This window comes from Stegastes partitus, unplaced genomic scaffold, assembly GCF_000690725.1.
Source record: "Stegastes partitus isolate 25-593 unplaced genomic scaffold, Stegastes_partitus-1.0.2 Scaffold110, whole genome shotgun sequence".
Lineage (NCBI taxonomy): Eukaryota > Metazoa > Chordata > Actinopteri > Pomacentridae > Stegastes > Stegastes partitus.
Window position 1 is genome coordinate 103,442 of NW_007577841.1, and position 14,765 is coordinate 118,206.

The 14,765-nt window shown below is 38.8% G+C and overlaps 1 protein-coding gene across 4 annotated transcripts; it reads right to left on the minus strand.

Annotated features, from left to right (window-relative positions):
• Positions 1-112: 112 nt before the first annotated feature.
• Positions 113-13,112, minus strand: LOC103354512 (target of Myb protein 1). Of its 4 annotated transcripts, none has more exons than XM_008277905.1 (15): positions 12,901-13,112; positions 10,114-10,198; positions 8,438-8,516; positions 8,014-8,163; positions 7,212-7,346; positions 6,976-7,125; positions 5,002-5,118; positions 3,924-4,057; positions 3,788-3,830; positions 3,543-3,629; positions 2,359-2,425; positions 1,083-1,158; positions 900-959; positions 763-802; positions 113-682 (listed from the first exon to the last, which is right to left on the minus strand). In XM_008277905.1, exons 1-15 carry the CDS (start codon positions 12,971-12,973, stop codon positions 410-412), a joined length of 1,569 nt encoding a protein of 522 aa, XP_008276127.1. In that variant the 5' UTR covers positions 12,974-13,112; the 3' UTR covers positions 113-409. The 4 variants fall into 4 exon arrangements, with proteins under 4 accessions (XP_008276127.1, XP_008276126.1, XP_008276129.1 ...); XM_008277904.1 differs by having other exon boundaries at positions 763-805; XM_008277907.1 differs by having other exon boundaries at positions 442-682; positions 3,503-3,629.
• Between the last annotated feature and the right edge of the window lie 1,653 nt (positions 13,113-14,765).

The window sequence follows — 14,765 nt, forward strand, 5'->3', positions numbered from 1 at the left end:
CAGTTTTGTTGAAATTGAAAGACCTCAGCTTATATCACTGGAAGCCGTCATTGCAGGAAGTCTTGTCATTTTCGTCAAAGTAAAAAAATGTATAAAACAAAAACAGATGAAACATGTTTGGGCAACGAGGCTCCATTTATTGTCATCTACACAAAATCAGCTCTCTGGGTCAAAGGCACATGATGGTATGATAGCAAATATATTTTCTGCATCATATCCAACTGTAAACATCTAAGTTTTTTTGTTTACCTCAATATTATAATCATACATCTTAAATACAGTCACATAAAGTTGCTTATATGTACATCTAGATAACAAACAGCAGACATACAGACAAATACAGCATTTATGAAAAGAGTTGATTAGGCAGTAGTTCTGTTTGCAGGTTTTAATTCCTGTGTGTGCGCTGTCAGAGAAAACCTGACTTGGCACAGAGTGTGTGTGTGTGTGTGTGTGTTTGATTGTAGGCACATTTTAATTTGATGATATGACTATGTTGACCTCCACTCGATTCCTCCCGTTCGTTCGCACATTCAGAGCGAGAAAAGCTGGTCGTGCGACGTGTCCTGTTGCCGGCTGGATTGCGATGGCGGCGGTCTGGGTGTGGAGGACGGCACGCTGCGAATTGTCTGGCTGCTGTAGTCCGACGTCTTCGCCCGATCCTCCAGAAACTTATCAAACTCTGAAAGGGTAAAGCAGAGTTAAAGGTTTGTGCATAAAGATCATGTTTGCAACCAAACGGCAGCAAAGAAAACAACAAACCTTCACTGGAGACTCCCTCACAAACTGAAGACTGGTCCTCCTGCTTTCAAAAACACAAAAAGATAGAAAACAATGCCATACTTTTAACACACATCCTGCAGTTTTGCACAACACATCAACTTACTGCTTTCTCTTACCATATCATTAGACAACCATTTGTCGATATTGTTCTGCAGGGTGTTTTTTGATGGTTGCATCTAGAAGAAAAAAAGTCATCAAGACAGAAACATGAAAACTCTGGGTTCTATTTAGTTTGCAGCATTAGCCCAGAAATATTCACAATATCTAAATCCATCTGTGTGTGACTGTGGTATACACACCCCTGCTGTGACCTGCAACCTTGTGTCCAGAGCTCCGGCGAGGCCCTCCACAGCTCCTGGATCCTCATATCTGACACTGAACACACAAACACCAGGATCACGCACATATGGATGGGCTCAGTTTTAATAAGCCTACATCATTAATTATCATGAAAAAGGTATACACATGCTCAGAAACTATATTTGTAGGTGTATCAGAATCTGAAACACTTTATTGATTCCTGAGGGGAAATTGCTTATGTTAGAGTAGCTCCCATTCAAAGTTAGAAATATTAACAGTACAAAATATATAGATAAATATAAGTAGAAAAATATGACCTAAAAATATGAACATAAGTAAAAACAGTATAAGCATAAATGTAAATTGTGCTTTTCCTAAGACATTAAAGTGTAACATAGAGTGCACTAAATAGCATGTTATTGTACATAGATATGTTTTTATTGCATCAAGTCATTGCACATTATTGAGCATTAAAGAAGTGAAGTGAACTTAGAAATTAGATAAGTAATATAACTATCCATTTTAATAGTTGTGTTAAAATGAAACTAAATAGCAAAATAGCCAATAATGTCTTAAATACATATTAATTTGGCATCTCGTGGAAAACATTTGCTTTTTTATCGTTCAGCAGCATTCTGTGGGGCATTTACGGCACCCTTTCTAACAAAGATCACTATTAAACGTTCTGGGTGCTTTTCATGAACACTTTCCTCATCTCTTCCTTACATCTTAGCTCGTACCAGCAATGATGTGAGAGAAAGATGGGAGGAGGTGACGTGAGGATGGAGGACCTAAAGCTGCAAAATGAGAAATCCTTCCATCGCATCTGTCCTAAGTGGTGCCAGTTATTTATGATGTGTTGCATGGTCAGATCATCCGTCAGATTTATACACACACCATGCCACTTGACAGAAGACTTCTGCAAACTTTTCATCTTGTTCTAAGCTGCTCTCAAAGCCAAAGCCTCCTAAAGGTGCATTTAAGCAATTAATAGTATAAGTTAACATGATCAAAAGCAGCATGTATGTTCTTTATGAGGCGTCTCTTCGTCTGTAGATGAAAATCTGAATTCAATTTTGCGTCAAAAGTCACTCTAGTCTCACGAGGCAGATTGTACTTATAGATATCTTTTTGTATCTTGTTATCACTAATACAACGAAGCAGGCTGCTCATAAATAAACGGCAGAGATATGTTTTGCAAATCCAATCAAGCTTAAGTAAATGCAGCAGACATATTGATATGATTAATGTCTGTCACCAGTTAGCATTACTCACCTTTTCCTCTGCTCTGCCAGGGAGCTGCCTCTGGTTTGGGCAAACATGTCAAACTCCTCCTCTTCTTCTGCAAACAGAATATTAGATTTTAGACTGGAAGAAAAAGTTTTTGTAATGAATCTGAATTTGTATCCATTCGCATATTAAAGATGACAAATTGCACAGTACAACAGTATATTTCCCACATAGTCACTGTCATTTGTCATTTTTTTTAAAGATTTATTTTGGGTTTGTTTTTTGGTTTTTTTTGTTTGTTTGTTTGTTTGTTTTTTGCCTTGATTTGACTGGGACAGTGACGAGACTGAAAAAACAGGCATGCAACACAGGTTCGGCTGGTTGGAAACTGAACTGGTGTATCTACTGCTCATTACATTGGTGCTCATTTGGTGTTTTTTCTAACCAATCCGCTTTCAGGTAGCCCCGAGCCCAAGTATTTGTAATATTCCCTGCATATGTCATGTTCAGCCGCAATCTTGTGTTTTCTACCAGAAATAGAACTATAAAAACAAGACTTAAACACACAGTATGTAATTTCTACTGCTAAGGGTCTCTCAATCAAAACACATGGTTCAAAGAAGTAGCGTGGGATCGTTGCAGTTGTTTTCTTCACATTTTGACATGACTCAAGCAGAAATTAAGGTCACAGACGAGAAACTGTGTTAAAGTTTCATTTATGTTGTGTTTAGTCACGTATTTTCATTTTAAGTCGTTTTATTCTAATGAAATAGCTGCATGAGATGAGTTGACTATCAGTACAGCTACTGAGATCAGAGTTATGTGTCAACTTTAATCATGATTCATTAGGATCTGTGGTCAAAACAATCATATTGAAATCATGATGATTCATTATGAGATAAAACATTAACTTGCTAGTTTGTCTACTTTTTTTCTCGTTTCCACTCTTTCGGACGTATCAGCTGCTATTTTTTCCTTTTTTCTTTCTTTCCCATTACACTGAATAAAACAACAGATTTCTCAAAGTTTGAACATTTGGGACAATACAAGTGCACAAGTCAACAAAATGCATAACATTGGTCTAGTCACTTTTAGACATTTTAATGCAGAAATGTTACATAATATACTTTTAAGTTGCTAAAAAAAACACACACATATAGATTGTGGGTTGCAAAGAAAGGTTGCTCACTGTGATTGGCTGCTTGTTGTGGATTGGTCCAGGTGCTCACTGTTGATTGGCTGCTTGTTGCAATTACAGCAGGTTGTCTGACAGTGGAAGGCTCAGGACTGAGGTCGATGGGGCTCGAGGTAGAGCTCTGCAAACACACAGTGCAGTACATGTCTCACCTATTTAGTGAGAGAGCTTATACACTACACTTACAGTCTAAATTATATTTAAAAAAAAGAAGCTTAAATCTCAAAAACACACTGGACCACATTTATTGTTTCAAACACAAGAGAGCGACATTTTTACCTGCTGGGTGTTTGGAATTTGTGCCTTGTTCAGCCTGTCAAACCTAAAACATAATTACAGTATAATGTTCACCACAGTACACTTGTGCCTCACTCCAGAAAATAACAGTCTTGCAAACAGAGTCCAAACCACAAACCTCTCATAGCGGATGAAGGCGTTGTTGAGGTCATCGTTGACCACAAGCAGCTCTTCAATAAATCCTTCATCTATCAACTGAGGAATCAGCTCCACCACTCGAGTCTGCATCTTCTGACACACTGAGAACAGCTGCTGCTTGGGCAGAAAGAGATCAGTTCATCCTCACCAAAAATAAAAAGAAACAAAATTTAAAAAATAAGTAAATAAAAAAATAAAAAATCAACCTGTGATATTTAATCTGTTCCAAGAGTTATCAAAATATCAAATGCTGTAATTTACTATTTTGCCATCCTGCTTAACAGACTTTTACATTTCCCAGAATCCTCTGGCAACAATATGAGTGGGGCCTTGAACTTATATAAAACCAAAGCAAGCAAATATACAAGCTGTATGAGAAAGATCAAACAGACAAACTGTGACAAAGTGATGTAAAATAATAATAAAAACAATCTCTCTGCATCTTAATGACATTTTCTGCATGTACGATGCCTTGTCAATAAGTGAAGTTACAGTTTACATTGACATTTGCTCAGACTCATTTAATATATACAGTAAAGACATTGAATTAAATTTAATAGGTGGGCAAACCAAATATGCAATTTGGTCACAATAACAAAAGTTATGGTGCTGAATTTTTTAAAAAAGGTGTTATTACAAAACATTATAATGTTTCAGTGACGCTGGTCTTTTAGATAGAAAATGTTTATTACCTCATCACATTACAAACGTGTGTATGATGAAAAGACATTTCAGAGGTTTGAAATTTCTGTTTTGTAAATGCTTTTTTAAATGATCTTAGAAAACATTCTAATAATTTGAGATATTAGATTTCTGATTTTCTTGAGCTATAAGCCATTATCACCAAAACTAAAACAAAAAATGTCTTGAAATATTTCATTTTACATGTAGTGAATATAGAATGCATGAAAGTTTACCTTTTTGAATCAAATTACAAAACAAAAGATTAACTTTTTTATACACACACACTCAAAAAATGTGAATATATGTTCTAATTTTTTGTTATATATACATAACATTTTTTTTTTATAAGACAATAGCAGACAATTGTCACACACCTGTAGCAGCTCTGTATCATCCGGCTGACTCTGTCCTGGTTTTAGCTCATTTAGCATTTCGGACATCACTGTCAGATTTCCCTTCACCAATGCCAGCTCACTGCGCAGCTTCTGTTCCTGGATAGAAACAAAATAAAAAAATAAATGCTGCCCCACAGTTGGGTTCACTGTTACAGTTGCACAGCAACATTGGTGGTAACTAAACACAACATTGTTCAATATCAGAAATCAGCCACAGATGCACAGACGCAGTTTATAACTTGTGCAGCTGGTTTAATTTTACTTGTCGTAGCAGGAAAAGTTCAAGAGGAACTAATAACATTAACAATGACTCTGTTCCAGAGATTATTGTCATGCAGTGAAGTAGTTGACAGTGTTATTAGTCACTTTAGGAGACAAAATGTCTGTGCTGCCCCCTTCTGTCAAGGGTCTGCTGAACTTCAGCTTCATTTCACATTTCCCACTGATCATGTGTGTCCTGCAATATCTGATTAGAGCCACAAAGATTAGTTTATTGACAGAAAATAAATGTGAAACAGCATTTTAGGAATCAGTTCATTGTATTAAGCCTTTTTAAATGAATGTGTGAGTACTTGCTGCTCATTTTCACACCTCACTGTACATTTACAGTTTCTGGCATGTTATAGGTTCATGGTTTTGCTTTAGTGCCTAAGTTATGACTAGGTCACATGTGTCGGCTTGAATGCCACCAGCTAGTATATAATTTGGACTAATTATGTGTATGTCAAACCCTGATGAAGACCAAAGGACTGTACAACTAAGCAGGGCTTGAGGTTAACGAGGTAACGTTGGGTTTTCAGGACACGAAGCTGAATGTGGTTCACCTCTAGCTGTGGTACATCACCATGGTAACTTGTGCTAAACTTCTGAGCTGCTCCAGAGCAAATTATGTTTCAGGTATCAAATCAATGCTTATTAAAACATTACCAATGAGCCAATCAGTTCTCCATTCTTCAATCCTGCACTGCTTGGTGTAAAGATAATGCTGTGAGAAGGACGCTGAGGAGGGCAAGAGTTTTTAAGGCTGCAGGTTCAAAGTCACTTGATTGTTTAAAAGACCTTTGTGAATTGATATAATCCTAAAACCGAGACTTCTTTCTTGATTAAGTGAACTTATCAGTTTGAATTGTGTTTTTAATATCTGCTTTTCTCCCAAAACTGTCCAACACATCAAGCAGCTGAAAGAAAAAGCATTAAACACTATAGGAATACCACATTAAATGAAAAAGGGACTTTATCTCTAATTCTGTTCAACAGTCTTGTGTTGTATACAGACAATTAAACTAAATGTTGAATACAAAATCTACATGTAAGCAAATTATACAAAATATTTTTTTTTCTCTGATCATGCCTTATATTAGGCAGTGATATTGACAATCTAATTAACTCTAATTTACACAGTCTGCAGGGGTTTTTTTTGCAGCTTTCATTCATGGTTTTGGCTGTAGCAGCTTTAGTGCTTTTAGTCTGTATTACTATACAAAACTCCTCATATTGGTTGAGGATTATAATTTGTTCTCCTTGTGAGAAATGTGTAGCTCAAAATTTGTCCATGTTTGTGCTCATAGCAAGCTTCTAAAAACCTGGTTGACTCACTAAGTTAACAACCAGCTTCAGGGGAGTTCTAATCCAGACTGTGGTTGTTAGGGTTGGTCAAGCCAGATCATGGAAAAACTACTGAGTATGTTAAATGTGCTTTGTTTGTTTGTTTGCATGCTTGAGGAATAAATAAACAATGTCATTTCACTTGTATTTCCTCCCACCCCACCAAAGACCACCTGTCAGATCAGCCATTACAGTCATGCAGTGCTTATTTTTCATATACATTTTGGTGTTTTTCAGACTTTTTCATGTTTTTCAACACTTATGAGCGAACAAGGATTTTTTTTTTTTCAAGAAATCGACTCTACATATCACTATCAGCTTTAAAAAGCCAGCTGTAAACAATGGTACCTGTTCTGCAGAAAGTGATGCTGGTCCTTCACTGGGCTGGACTGGAGGTGAGCTACTCTGACTGGGAGCACTGGAAGGAGCTGCTGGTTGCGACTGGCTTGTGGGAGCAGTGACAGGGGTCGCTTCTGGAGCCCCGTTTTCTGGAATACTCTGCAAGATTTGAGAGACAATGTAAATATATATCCATACATGCATTTGGTTTAATGGTGTATTTCCAATTTTGCAGGCAGTCTCACTCTGTTTGGAGTGTGGATGGGGGACAGAGCGTCCAGGTCTGTCATGGGGAACTCCAGGCCTCGCCTCCTCAGGTCGTCATATACGTACACCACCCCCACAAGGGAGGGAGAGCTACGAAATGCGTCGGCCCATGACTGAAAGCAGGAACATGTGATGAATTATAAAGACGTGACAGGCTCCTGAATGTGTATTCAAAAGAACAAAATGAGAAAAACAACACAGACAGAGAACAGGGGGGAAATGTTCTGCAGAGTTTCCAAGCATGACTCTATCTAATGTTATCGTTCCTTCTAGTCTACGATTGCGTACAAGTGGCTCTGGCCGTGTAGTGTAGGAATGTAGGAAGCTATCTGAACCACAGTGAGCATTACAGATAACACTGTTGGTCACAGACATAACAGAGTCGAAGTTAAGTAACCTTTAAAAGTCGTGGGATTTCAAAACCCCTCTAAATTCTCTCATAATAACTGCACAGACAGCGTCATATCAGTTAAAGAAAGTAAAATAAAATAAAAATTAAATAAAGTGGAGACGAGAACGGAAACAATGAGTGGAAAATTGTTGCTCAACAGGTTTATCATCAATGAGCAATTCATCATCTCAGCTGTTTATGACAAAATGTCACAAATGTATGCTACTTTTCTTTGATTTCTATAGCAGTAAACTCTTCTGGTTAAAAAAACGATTGTTAATTATTTTACATTTTCATGAATTAATCAAGCAAACAACAGGTAGATTGTTTGATAAGGGAAGCATTCTTAAGCCGAGGCCCTGCTGTTACATTTCCTGTCATGCACAAACCTGTATGAGGCTAAGAACCCTGTCATGGAGGACAGCAGGGGGGTTGTATTTGGGCAGAATGGACCGAACCAAAACCCCTTCAACAAACTCCTGCGAGGCCACCAAAACATGGAAGCGATGGCCGCAGTTCTTCACGCAGGCCTCAAGAACCTAAAACACAAGACAACAGATCGAAAATAGAAAAACTGTGACTCAAGTTGCACCAAAATAAAGCCTTTTCTCTCATTTCATCCACTAAGACTGCTAATGTTTACTTAGTTGCTTGCTTAAGTGGATAAGTAAATCATCTCCTCATGGCCACCAGCCAACCAGGACAAGGATCATTCTGGTCCTCGGATCGCTCTCACACTCGACATTCTTCAATGCAATGAATGATAGAACAAATGAAACGTAAACGTGCAACCATCCAGAGATGATTACTCACAGTGAGAGCCAACATGATCTCTCTGAAGTTCTTGTTTCCTACTATTCTCTTCTTAATAGCTTTGACTGCATCTCGGGGCCTGAGAAAAAAAAAAATCTCTGTATCACATGATGTCTGTTTAGTCATCCGTTGTGGTATTTTGAAATGAAAATATGCAACAATTATTAACAAGCAAACACAAGATACAGGGTTTTCTGTTGAAGAAGCATCAATAAAGGCTGTTTTGTTTATGGATCATGTGTACATGAATGAAGAGCTAGAAAGAAGACCCTCCTTTGGTGAAAAACAAATGTTATATTTAAGAGATATAAAATTCCTCACAGCGCCAAAACAAAGAGCTTAAGCTCAGCCTTAAGTAGGTCATTTGGTCACAGCCAGCTGCATTGCAGAGCAAAAACCAGAAAGGAAGTGACACAGTAAAGAGCACTAGAGATATAAAAACTACACACTTAGGTAGAGTACAGTGCACTAATTAAACAGACAGGTGAGGCAACAGATAGGCAACAGATAGGGACAGTTGTTTTGGTAGTTATTCATTTACAGAGAGAGATCAAGAAAAATAGAGAAATACTAGGACGATCTCTGCCAGTCTCAGAATAACCAAACGAGGGATCGACTGATGTGGTGTTTTCAGGTTTGATACAGATTAATAGTTGTCAAGGAGACCAATGACTGATATTTGGGTCAGTTTGTGCTCATTCAGAATTCAGGAAATATGCGGCTGCACCGTCTCACATTTTATTTAGAATTTAGTTATTTGTTATTTTGGACTCAAAAATAACTTGTGCAAAATATTTGGGCAGAATTTTGAGAATTTCTCATGTTTTCAGACCTTACTTGGGAAGCCATTTTAGGGCTTCAACATCTCCAGAAATAAAACTCCCACAGCAATGATATTTGGTGAGAACACAGACAGAAATGAAGGGCTCCACCAGAGGGTCAATTATTTTTTAAATATTGGTCCTTAAAGATTGTGAAAGTGCAACATTTTCAAACGCAGGTGGTACTGGTGCCCCAGAAAGTTCTTGTAAGTGTAGAGATATCCATATTTCCAAATACAATTCCAGTTTTCAGCTGACATTTCACCAGCTTCTGAGGCCCCCAACACCTGTAGGTTTTGATTTGTAGCAATTACAGCAAGCCAGGTTGTTGGGGTTTTTTTTGGTTGTTGATATTTGGACTTGTCAAAATGGTGAAAACTTTTTGTGTCTCAAATAATGTATAAACTCTGAACAAAATCGGAGATGGCGGAGCAACACTGCCCTGAAATGACACAGACTGACCCATCTGAAACTAAAATGCACAACTACTTATATCTTAGTGTCAAAATTCTGAATAATACAAAGTCCAATTGAAATGTCTTTTCTTATGTTTAAATAAAAGACAAGTTTTTAACATTTAGTGTTGAGAGACTTTTACTCATGTTGTGTTGCCAATCAGATAGTGCTATTTGTGGGACATTGCTGCAGACTAGAGTCACTACAGACAGAGAGGCAGTTGCATCAGAGCCAAATTAGTTCATTTTAAAATAAATTTACTTTATCGAGAATCAGTTAAAAAAAAAAAAAAAACTTGTACAGATAATTGTTAAAATGCTAAATATCAGATCTGATAACGAGCCAGGCCAGTATACAGTCAATTCCTAAACCAAACACAGCCAATGACATCATCCCTACCCCTCATCCGTCTCGTTGATGATATCACAAATCTCCATGTTGAGGCCCCAGTCCTCCGACTGTAGAGAGCCAATGGTTGCTTGCTCTGTCAACGAGAGGGGATCAGATGAAATTATTATTAATACAGTAATACTGATATGGAAACACATACAGCTATCAGCCACATCATTAAAACCACCTGCTTAATATCGTGTCAGTCCCTTTTGTGCCACTCAAACAATTATGACTGCTGAGGTCTCTGAAGGTGTACTGTAGTATCAGGCATCAAAATCTTAGCAGCAGATCCTTTATGTCCTGAAAGCTGGAAGGTGTGGCCTCCATGGACCTGACTTGTGTTTCCAGCACATCACGCAGAGATCCAGTGAATTTAGAGGCTTAGTCAACACCTTGAACTCTTTGTTAATCCATTCCTGCACAATTTTTGCATTTTCCTGAAAGAGTCTGCTGCCATCAGGGAAAATAGTTGCCATGAAGGGCGTGGTGCTTATGTAGATGATGCATGTCAAAGTAACTCCCACGTGAATGCGCGGACTCAAGGTTGCCCAACTGAACATTGTTCAGAGCATCACACTTCCTGCACTGCCTCACCTTCTTCCCATACTGCATCCTGCTGCATCTCTTCACAGGTAAATGATGCACATGCTCCTGGCTTGTCCCTGATGTAAAAGCAAATGTGCTTCATCAGACCAGGCCACCTTCTTCTATTGCTCCATGGACTGGTTCACACATTAATGTGATCATTGTATGTGCTTTCAGTAGTGGACAGGGTCAGTGTGAGCTTTCTGACCAGTCTGCAGCCCCAAAAAGAAGCAAGCTGAGATGCACAGTGTGTTGTGATACCTTTCCATCATAGCCAGCATTGATGTTTTTAGCTATTTGTTCTGCAGCAGCTCTACTCAGATTCTTGCGCTGCCCATTTTCCCTGCTTCCAACACATCAACTCCAAGAACTAACGTATCCCATCCCTTCACAAGTGCCATTAAAAAAACAAACAATGGTTTTGAATTAACATGTCAGATTTTAATGTTGTGGCTCCTCACTGTAACAGGACATTTTCTGTTTTTTTTTAAGCTCAGTTTCACAGATTACTCTGGTAAAAGTCTGTATCTGAGCACAATAATAAAACATCACATGACGAGACTCAACATGTCAGACAATAAACAAGACATATTGCACACAGTGAGTTATATTCATATAAGGAACAAGTTCACCACATGATCATTTGATGGTCTGCTTTCATAAGGGGGGTGTTTCTGCTGTATCTCAGAAAAAAAAACCCACACATTTGAATTTTGCTCAGAACCACAATTAAATCAATCTTGCATTCATTTCAAGTGACATGATGTGAAGCCAAAATCTTGTTTTTGTTCAGCATGTTTTTTTTTCGATAACCAACTTTGAGCATCAATATCACGGATATTTTATAGTTTCAATTGCAAAACTGCAGCAGTTAAATGTCTGTACTATAGAAACAAGCATTGATAGCCTGGATGTGTTACCAATTTAATCATAATTTGTGTGGAAAAAAAACTCAAAAAGTGCATTTTGGGTAAACTTTCAAGGGTCATATTGCCATGTGGGATAGGGGGTTTTCAGACCATGTTACAGCAAATGAAAGGTCTTATTTTCAACTTTGTTTTGATATCAGGTTTATCTTCTAGCCATGATTCCTGCTGTATCAGCCTGTCACTTGCAAAATATTCATAGTATGAAGGCATATTTTCACACGGCCTCATTAGATATACTACAGTCAGCTGATTCTGAGGGGGTCATATGGGAGTTAGTGATTGATTTTTTCATTGAATGGCTCACAGGCAAAATGTCAAATATAACTGTAAGTGGTATCCTCCACTGTTTCTAGTAATAACCTGATTAGAGAACCTCAAAATGGGCTTTTCCTCTAAACTACTCAGCAATCAAAGGCAGCCTTCTTTGCACTCCACCCTTCACAGATTCCTCTTAAGTCTCTAAATCTCCTTCATTCCTTTCCACCAGCGCTCCCCACACTTCTCCAAACCCTCACCCTTGCCTTTCTCAATCCCATTCACTCCCTTCCCCTCCTTACATCCCCTCCCTCTTTGCCTCCCTGCCTCCCACTCTCCTTTCCCGGCTCCCTCCACTTCATGTGACTGTCAGCTGCTTCTGTTCTCATTCGCCTCAGAAGAAGCTGACATTTATGTGTGAGAAAGTGGATGAGTGGATGAGATAAGAGGAAGGAAGGCTTGAGGAGGGTGTGTAACATTTTCATACTACTCATGACTTGTTCTGATTACACATCTTTCCAGGCATCAGCAGCAAAGCATTTTGTGGGATGTGAGGGCTTCACAGCTGTTGAGTGGTTTCAGACAAAGAAGCAGCCTGCTGCCTTTAAAAAGTAAATTCTGCATTGTGCAACATGAAAAATGGCTATTCAAAGAAGAGCTGTAAGCTTTTTAAATAAGGTGTGAAACTGCCGTTTACTTGAACACCTCAATGATTGAGGAAGTGAGCTGAAACACAAAGCGGCTCCCGGATTCGCCAAATGAGCTGTCACTTAAGCTGTAACGGCCAATCAGATGGAAGCTTGAGGCAAATAAGCCCCGCCTCTGCTGCGTCATTGGCTCTGAAGACTTACTTTTATGTTTGTCAATTCACTTCATTATTACACATTTTAGTCACCGAAACGCACAGATTAAAACGGCACAGGGCTATGAAAATCCTACACGTTTCGCAAATTAAATAAAAAAAATGTTGATAAATTGATCCAACGGAACTCTTTTTTTTTTTTCAAAAGCAACTGCGACTTACCGATTCTCTGACCGACGGGCGTAGAGAAGGGGTTTCCAATGAGAAACTCCATTTTTTCCCCGAGTGAAAACATCCTAGATGGCTGTCACAGTCCGCTTTAAAATTGCAGCAGTTTTTTTTTTCTTGAGCTCCAAACTGCGGCGTTTCCTTTTGCTTTCAGCGTCTCTGCTGCTGCTTCAGAGGCGCACAGACTCTGAGAGAAGTCACGTGAAAACACACACACACAGAGTCAGGAAACTGCAGACACTCACGCACAAACACACACAACCGCCGATTTGATCACCTTTTTAACTATAATTATTCATTTTGTCTTTCTCACATACTCTGTTGCACGTTAAAATCTTGCACAAATCATATTTAAGTACGTTATTTTTGCAGAGTGAATCCTTAAATAGTGTAATATTAACAAATGTTATTTCCATAGCACCTTTAAAAGGAGTTATAAAGTGCTTTATTTACTAAAAGCAACAATAAAACATTAGTAAAATAATAAAAAGAGCAATAATACCACCATCTTCTTCACCTAATATGAATGAGTGCAGAAAAAAAAAAGCAGCCAAACAATTACATTATCAAATTCTCACATGAAACGCCCATGTTAAGTCTGCCACATGCTGTTATCTGTCCTTTAGTGTACCACAGGGATAGTACCTCCCTACAAGACCAAGTGTAGCTGCCACTGGACCCTAGGTTGTCTTCAAAAACTGAGTGACTGTGCAAGAAAGAGGCTAGTGAGAGAGGCCACCCCTTGTTCCACAGTGTTGGAGCTAGAACAATAAAAGCATGGTTCTCCTTTGTATTAAGCTCAGACTTTGGAACTTTTTACAGCCACTGATTCTCTGATCCGAGACATCAATGTGCAGAATCAAGGAGTAAGGCTTCTAAGCTGTAGAGCAGAGCCAAACCATGTAAACATTTAAAAGTATCATTTAGGTTGGTGGACAGTGTGTTGCAGTGGTTCAGGTTGGAGAAAACGATGGTGTTAATAAGTTGTTCAATAATGTGATAGGCTACTATTAGCAGTGGTAGAAAAAGTTTTAAGACCTTTTAGGTAAATATAGGTAGAAATACCACAAAAAGTTCTGCTTTTAAGCACTAATTTAGGTGAAAGTATGTACATGCTGTCAAATATATATTTAGGTAGCCTGTATACACTAAAGGCTGCAAGGTGGCGTAGTTGGTAGCACTGTTGCCTCGCAGCAAGAAGGTTGCCGATTTGCGTCCCGGTGGGGGGCACCGGAATCTTTCTGCATGGAGTTTGCATGTTCTCCCTGTGCAGCGTGCGTTCTGTCCAGGTTCTCCGGCTTCCTTCCACACAGTCCAAAAACATGTTGAGGTTAATTGGTGATTCTAAATTGTCCGTAGGTGTGAATGTGAGTGTGCTTGCTTGTCTGTCTCTCAGTGTAGCTCTGTGATAGACTGGCAACCTGTCCAGGGTGTCCCCTGCCTTCGCCCTAAGTCAGCTGGGATAGGCTCCAGCCCCCCTGCGACCCTAATGAGGATTAAGCGGTGTATAGATAATAGATGGATGTATACACTAAACACAGACATGCATGAACGCATATACTGCATATGACCACTGATTAAAGTGACTTATTCAATTACCTGTGTAATATTTATTTCAGCAATCCCTGCACACTTTCATCCTATACTACCTGTGTGGGCCACCATGTGCTGCCAGACCAACTTCAGTGCTCTTTGGCATTGATTCTACAAGTCTCTAGAGGTCTACTGGTGAGCTGATACACGACTGTTCTATTTATTTGGTGTTATTTTGTTTCTGATGGTGCTGGAAAAACACTGGCTTCAGATGTGATGACTATGAAGGCCACAGCATATGATTGGCATCATTTTAAAGCTCATCA